At 32.7% G+C, this 7,807-nt stretch overlaps 1 protein-coding gene across 1 annotated transcript; it reads right to left on the bottom strand.

The window, feature by feature from the left end:
• Window positions 1-5,302: 5,302 nt before the first annotated feature.
• LOC149231362 (uncharacterized) lies at window positions 5,303-7,491 on the bottom strand. Its single transcript, XM_089376278.1, has 2 exons — window positions 7,347-7,491; window positions 5,303-5,933 (listed from the first exon to the last, which is right to left on the bottom strand). Exons 1-2 carry the CDS (start codon window positions 7,438-7,440, stop codon window positions 5,578-5,580), a joined length of 450 nt encoding a protein of 149 aa, XP_089232404.1. The 5' UTR covers window positions 7,441-7,491; the 3' UTR covers window positions 5,303-5,577.
• Window positions 7,492-7,807: the final 316 nt, after the last annotated feature.

The following is a 7,807-nucleotide window of genomic DNA, read 5'->3' as shown; positions in this document are numbered from 1 at the left end:
ATTTCCAAACAAAAAACAAAGACTTATAAGTACTTTTAAATCCAAAACCCTATGCAGACGCTTAGAACTCTTGTGGTTTTTTTAGTTTGAAGCAGAGATTGTAGAACTTACCATATCAAATTGAGGATACTTCGAAACAAAGAACAAAGACTTATAAGTAGTTTAAAATCCAATAGCCTATACAGACGCTTAGAACCCCCCCTAGGGGAATTAAAGGTACTTCTGTTCAAATTATACAGAATGGCAATATTCATGCGTGTATTCTCACAACACACTGTACACAATGCAACATTCAAACATTTCAATGCAAGTTTTGCAGACCCTGAAGTCCAATGCAAAATCTTAGGGAATTCGGTTCGTTAACACCATCCTCGCACAAAGTTTGATCATGATGATCGGCTAAGATTGGTATCAGTACCTCCATTCCATGTGGAAGGTTAAGAGTCCCCAGACTTACTTTGTGCTTTGTTCGTCTGACCAAAGCTACTAAAGGTGGCGGATGCTCTTTCACAGTCATGTGCACCTGCAATATAAACTGAAAATCACCATCAATACATTAACCATATGGTATATGTTATCACTCAATTATGGAGAAAGTGGTCGATATTACGATTCTGACTTGGTTCACAGCATTTCTCTCTTCGATCTTCCAAGCCATTTACTGCTGAATTTCTAAGTTCGCAGTTAAAGTCTATCGATATCCTTCGCACTTGAATATTGAGAACAACACATTTGAGAACAGATTACATTTTACGGGTTGAGTTGAGGTAGTTATCTAACCGCATAAGACCAGTTCAGATGTTATAACTACGTTAATCATAACTGAATTCATTTTTCCGATTAACATGCGGATGTAAAATAATTGTATTTCATTCCATTTATTTTTATTACATATGATAATAATGAAGAGAATGGTAACTCTCTAATTACCCACCGATAAATAAATTTAAGGAACACTTAACTTCTTACACTTAAAAAGTAACTTCCAATTCTAAATTTAACCTATTACATAAATATCCCTTGGAATAATAATTTGCAATACATCACATGTATACTTGACATATATTGAAAATGAAACATGATAGTTTTATCAAGTAATCGACGTATTCAATAGTTCAATCATTTTTATGTTATGTTAATAGGTACGGATTTTTGTTTTTTTCATTTTTATTTAGTGGATTTTCTTTCTAAAATTGGTGTCAAAAGCTTTGATAGGAAAATGGTCGGAGAGCCGTGTTGGATTTCTATACCTAATGTTGTCTATAAGTATTATTTTTATTATTTTTATTTATAGGTAGGAATTATGTATGGGGTAATTGTTGAACATTATTAATTTAGAAGTGAAATATTTTTCAATTTAACAAAGTGTAATTTTAAAATTTTTATTTTTTATTTTCTTACAATTTATTTTATTTGTATTTATCTTTTATGAATTGGTTTTTAATTTGGACATGTTATTGCCCAATGTCTCAAAATGTTTAAATTTTCTTTTTCTTTTTGTTCTTATTCCACAATTATTTGAGTGAAGAGTACAACAGTTACATGAAACTTTCTTTTTGTTTTATTGCATTCCATAATTAAGTGAGTAAGACATCACATAAATAAGTGCTTGATACATTTCTTTATTAAAAAGTGACAAAATAATTTATATATTAATTAAAAAATTTAATGTTATAATTAAGGAAAATGTGTAATAGTTTTGTAGACTAATTTTATAATCTCCATAATAAATAATATTTTTAAAACTAATTTCTTTATATTTATATATTTATATGTTTATCATTCCATTTTTACTTAATATAGTTATAGAATTTAATATTTCAAAGATCATTTAATATTTAAAAGACCATTCAAAACAAACTATGTACTAAAGTAACTATTTATAAATAATATATCGTATTATTTCTTAATTTTTTTAAGTTAAGATATATATTAAATAATAATTTTCAAGATTCTGAAATAAATTGGAACCAGTCTTGCTCCAATGATACATTTTACAACTGCATTTACAAACCTTAGACCAGTCTTGCTCCAATGATACATTTTACAACTGCATTTACAAACCTTAGTTGCTAATTCTTTTAATATATCACTACTTTCACTATTTCTTTTTACGAAGGGGCAAGGACAAGCTACTATGTAGCACTTGTTATATATGAATTTTGATTTGGTATTTAAAATTAATAAAAACAATGAATTATTTTTTGTATAATTATAATATATGAATTTTGATTTGTTATTAAAAATGAATAAAAATAATATTTTTTTAGGCACTTTATTTCATTAGTTTATGTTAAATAGTGTCATGTGAGTGATGACTTTTTTTCTTCAAACTCTCATATGTATATTTATGTGCCATCGTTATACTTAGAGATTATAGTACTAATAGTTGAAATTAACTTATATTATGCAATTATTTTAATTACAAACTTATATATATATATATATATATATATATATATATATATATATATATATATATATATATATAATTTTACTATTAAAAAAATAATATTAGCCTGATTGGGAGGATGAAAGTGTAGGTTATACAAGGTAGAAGGGGAGTTGATCCTCCCACAGGCTATATTGATGATGCATGATGAAAGCTAGTGACAAGTGGCACAAGTGGAGAAGGATGCCCAAAAACTTCAAGAGGCAAGTGAAGGTGGTTATAAGCTGGATAGTGGCTCATATCCGATAGCAACTATTTCTAGTTACATGAGAGTTGGAAGGTGGCGAGGAAAATGTTGAGTCTGTATAGACTACCAACCCCTGCATGTCCATTAGTTTGATTTTCTTGGAGAGGAAAATTCATGCAGGCTAGAGGGGCTAGTGCTACACTAGTTTTGGTGTGTTGAGTTGCGGGGTTTGAGACCCCAAAGAGAAACAAAGTGGTGAGTTTCCTTGTTACTGTTTAGACAAGGTGCAAAATGGAGATATTCTACATGGTCTCACTATGGAATCTCAAAGGGTGTGGCATTGTTTCCTTATTCACCTGGTATGTAACGCAAATCTCCCTCTAGGCCCTAGGAATTTTGCTATAATTGGAAATCCGAGTATGGTGGAAGTCTATTTTTTGGGTCCCTTCATATATGTGCTTTGGGGATTTTACCGTAGGGGTCTTTGTAGGCTCTTGTGGTCTACGCTGCGAAACTTTGATGTTTATCTGTATGAAGGTTAAAGTGGATGTTTGAGGTCTTGGGCACTCTGTCTCTGTTCAAGAAAGATTAGTTCTTTGGTCGCATGGGGGATTGTGACCAAGTGGTGTCTCTAGCACTTTGGGGGTGCACGTCTGGTGACATTGCAGTTTGATCCCGATGGGCTAGATAATTACCATTTCACCCATTCCCGTATTGGTGCTCCCTTAGTAAGTCAAGACTCCTGGGTGGTAAATTTGAATTGGTCTCAGCAATCAGGCTCATTTGGAGGGATGTTTAAACAAAGGAGGCATGTGAGGCATGGTGGGGTACATCGTAGGGGCTTGGAAGGTCATGGAAAATGATTGGGCGTAGCTGAAGGAGATGGGGGCACCGAAGTGGTCTCTGAGGGTGAATTGGTGCATGAAAATGTGCCATCATCTCATCATGAAGAGGAGCCATCATCATTGGAGTCCTTATATAGGCAACTGCAAAGTGTTACTACACTCTTGGTGGAGCTCCGGCAGCAGAGGCACAAAGATAAGAACAAGATGATGGCTTTCATGAAGGACTTACAACACAATCAATGGTAAATGATGGATAGGTTGCCTTCACTTAGACGAAGCCAAAGACTCACTCATGAGTGTTTGGATCATATTGACAGTAGGATTGACCACTTGAAATTCCATGTGAATTCCATATAAATGGGGTCCTAGACCCCTAGACCCTTTTAATGCTGGATATGCTCTAGCCCTGGACAGGCTTCGACCCCCCATCATAATCCTTGATAACAGTAGACTGCATATGTATTGTCTTTGTATTTTGGAGGATTTGTGGATTTTGTTTTTAGACATGATATAGATTTCGGCACTCTCCTGTCAACTTTTGTATCTCTCTCCTAGCCAACAAATCTAACTAAAGAGAGGCCGAGAATGATGCGAATCTATTACAAATCTTTTCATGTTAATAGAGCAATTTAATTATTAGATGTTTTTGGTTTTTTTTACCATCAATTTTTATAAATTAATTAAATTTAATTCATTAAAAATAATTTTAATGTTATATATATATAGATATATATAAAATTGTTATTACTAAAGGTATTAGTAAGCTATTTATTATTAATTGTGTTTGTAAAATAATAATATATATATATATATATATATATATATATATATTAAATTGTTATTACTAAAAGGTATTAGTAAGCGATTTATTATTAATTGTGTTTGTAAAATAATAATGAAACAAACAATTACAGAACATGGTACGTGGCGTGATGATTGCATATAACCACTACTCAACTCCGGGAAAGGAAGATGGTCACTCAATAATAATTGTTGTCTTAAATAAGCCCAACCTGCATTTAATTTTTTTTTTATTATTATATAAGGAAACATAACTATCATGTCCATTCCTTCCTAATGACTGAGTCCTTCAACTTGATAATTGTTGTCTTAAATAAAACCAACCTACTTTTATTTATTTTTTTGTTATATAAAGAAAAATAACTACCATGTCGATTCCTGAGTTCTTCAACTCGATAAGCTAAAAGAAAAGCGACTGTCTGGCCCATTCTTCCCAAATTACTTGGTCCTTCAATTCGATAAGTTAAAATTTCCCAATAAATCATGGTGATAACCAGAGTAAACAGAATGAAATGTCTGAAATTACTTGGTCCTTCAATTCGACAAGTTAAAATTTCCCAATGAATCATGGTGATAACCAGAGTAAACAAAAAGAAATGTGAGCCAATGAAGCAGGCTAATAAGCTCATTTAATCCTGCTTTAATAAAAAAATTAATTGAAAATGTAAACTTGCTTTCAAAGATATGTTAAAATTAAGATGGTAAACTTCCAATGGGAACGCTTAACTGAATTGTTCTGTCCACAGATTTTCCACCTTAAGGTTTCAACTAGACCGATTTTTGGCTGCTATATTTCAGTTTAATGCAGAAGTAAACAACGGAGTTGAGCAATTTCCTACTCTGTATGCTTCTTAAGAGATGTTTGACATACTTCTACATTAAATGCATAAAAAAATTGAAATATAAAAGCGAGGACAACGATTACAGTTAGATTGACATTGGCTAAATGCAGTCAGCTTTTAACATTGGTTTTAAAATAAATTTGGAACTCTAAATCTAAATGACAATTGCTGAACATGAGGATAGAAGCTGCTACTTTCTATTATTTCAAGGAATGACATTGCAATACAGAATTTAAATCTCTATCTTCGAGAAAATTTGTAGTCCTGGGTCTCCCACAACTATTATTAATAACTTGAACGCTAAGAAACCAGAAGTGGAAACTGAGAACAATGAACTTAAGATAGAATTAACTAAATATCCTATATAGTCTGTCATCTATGTATAGTATATAATACCCCTTTATTCTTTGGCCATCTCCTGGCCATAACGGTGAGGAGAGGTAGCAGACCTCATAAGTCCCTGCACTCATAAAAGGTTGCATGGGTAGGGCTTACTCCACCCACCTCGTTCGAGTTGTTATACCTGAGAACATACTTGTCTCCCCCTGGAGCAAAGGGCCGTGCCAACTTCACAACTTCATTTCCAAGGAAGTAACCTGAAACCTGAACGCTTACACCCTTAGCATTGCAATATTTACAACGGTTTTCTATAATAATCAGATAGTGATTTAAATTATCAGCGCGCTTGCTGCTGCGGCTACAGCCGCTGCCATCAATGTTGACAAAAACTGTGACAATGTCTTTCAACTGGCATTTCCCTTTAACAAGAAGAGCACCAGCACGTTGAATATCCGAGGATGTTAACCCTGAAACAGATGATTAACAACTCAATGCATCGGCAATTAATAAATCAGCATGACTTCAGTGATTCTTACTATTTTAAGCTTCGATCTTTTGCACATTGAAAGGATAAATAAATTGTATATAGATTTGTGGAGCTGAATTAAGTAGTCTAAATTTAGGAGGCTTTAGCCTATTTCTACAGTTTCGGGAACTTACATAATTGAGCTTTAGAAGTCTATTTACAATTCTTACATAATTTAGCTTTAGAAGCTGATCTACAATATGAATGAAAATACAGTGTAAGAAATCTATATACAATAGTAACATTTTAGTTCCAAAAGTCTATCTACAATATAAAGCTGAATATCTCAAACAAATTACGATGAGTTCAGTGATCCTTACTATTTTAATTCAGTGTGAGAAATCTATATACAATAGACACTTCAGTTCCAAAAGTCTATCTATAATATAAATAGCTAAATATTCCATAATGTCACTTATGTATGGCTAATTAACAAATTTGCATGACTTCAGTGATCCTTACTATTTTAAGTTTTTATTTTTATTTTTTTCCCAGGTTGAAAAGATAAACTAAACTGTATATAGATTTGTGTGGCTGAATGGTGTAAGTAGGCTGAAATTTAGGACGCTTCAGCTTCATTTTATGTTTTATTATATTTATACAGTTCAGTTTTAGAAGTCTATCTGTGAAATTTTACAAATATAAAACAAAATCAAATTTGAATCTCAAAATATATGTAAGAGAATCTGAGGTTCAGAATCCAAAAGTCTATCTACAATATAAATAGCTGAATATCCCACAATGTCACCAGTGTTTCAACGAACAGGCAATTAACAAATTAGCATGACTTCAGTGGTCCTTACTATTTTAAGCTTTTATTTTCATTTTTTTCCAGGCTGAGAAGATTAAATAAACTGTATATAGATTTGTGTAGCTGAATGGTGTAACTAGGCTGAAATTTAGGGCGTTTCAGCCTGCTCTTATGTTTTATCATATTTATACAGTTCAGTTTTAGAAGCCTATCTACAAAATGAACTGTTCACTCTAAAAGTCTATTTATAAGATAACTAACTGTGAATAACTGTGAAAATCTGTAAATATAAAATAAAATAAAATTGGAATGTCAAAATATATGTAAGAGTATCTGTAACGTTGAAAATCTGCAAATACAAAATAATATCAAATTTGAATGTCAAAATAGATGCAAGAGTATCCGAGGTTCACAACAAGAGTTTATAACTGTGAAAATCTGCAAATATAAAACAAAAGCAAATCTGAAAGCAAATCTGAATGTCAAATATATGTAAGAGTATCTGAGGTTCACACAAGGGTTTTTTTGGTTGCAACTGTGAGAGACGAAGTACTGCTAATTGAGTTCAGCTGCACAACCATTATATGTGTGTGAAATTGTTACCTGATGGATGTAGTGCTTGCCCCATAATAGTTCCAGCCATAAGCAGAAGCAAAACTAGAAGTTCAGATTTGATACCATTCCCTGCAAAATCCATATCTTCAGGCTGTTTTGGTCATAGAAATCCCTTCTATTCTACATCTATTAAATATTGAGAACGATAAAACCAAACCAGGCTTAACCCTGTGGCTGCAGAGTTACAATCCCATTCACGTCGCTGTTCGAAAATCCCTTTCGGTGACTTAAGCCACGATATGCACGCCATTGCTGATATCAGTGCAAGAATTATCCGTGACTAAGGAGAAAGTGAAGGGCTATGGTGTCGGTGCGCTGAGCTATGGTCTTCGCGGGTTTTGTGATATTCACACATTCACCTTTTTCCATTGTTACAGTTGTGGAGGTGAACGACAATGGAGTGCCTTTTCATTCTATAATAATGTTGAAAATTGACATTTAGCGTTCCC

This window comes from Pinus tabuliformis, chromosome J, assembly GCF_031772625.1.
Source record: "Pinus tabuliformis cultivar Carrire ecotype Pingquan chromosome J, CPIR1, whole genome shotgun sequence".
In the NCBI taxonomy this organism is placed as follows: Eukaryota; Viridiplantae; Streptophyta; class Pinopsida; order Pinales; family Pinaceae; genus Pinus; species Pinus tabuliformis.
Note: the sequence above shows the minus strand (reverse complement) of the source record. Positions and strands in the feature narration are given on the sequence as shown.

What these genes read in the sequence shown, in the direction of transcription:
- LOC149231362 (XM_089376278.1), bottom strand. Translation starts at nt 7,440, where the DNA reads ATGGATTTTGCAGGGAATGGTATCAAATCTGAACTTCTAGTTTTGCTT. An exon ending in GCAAGCACTACATCCATCAG is followed by an intron (nt 5,934 to 7,346) that starts GTAACAATTTCA and finishes CATCTGTTTCAG; the next exon opens with GGTTAACATCCTCGGATATT.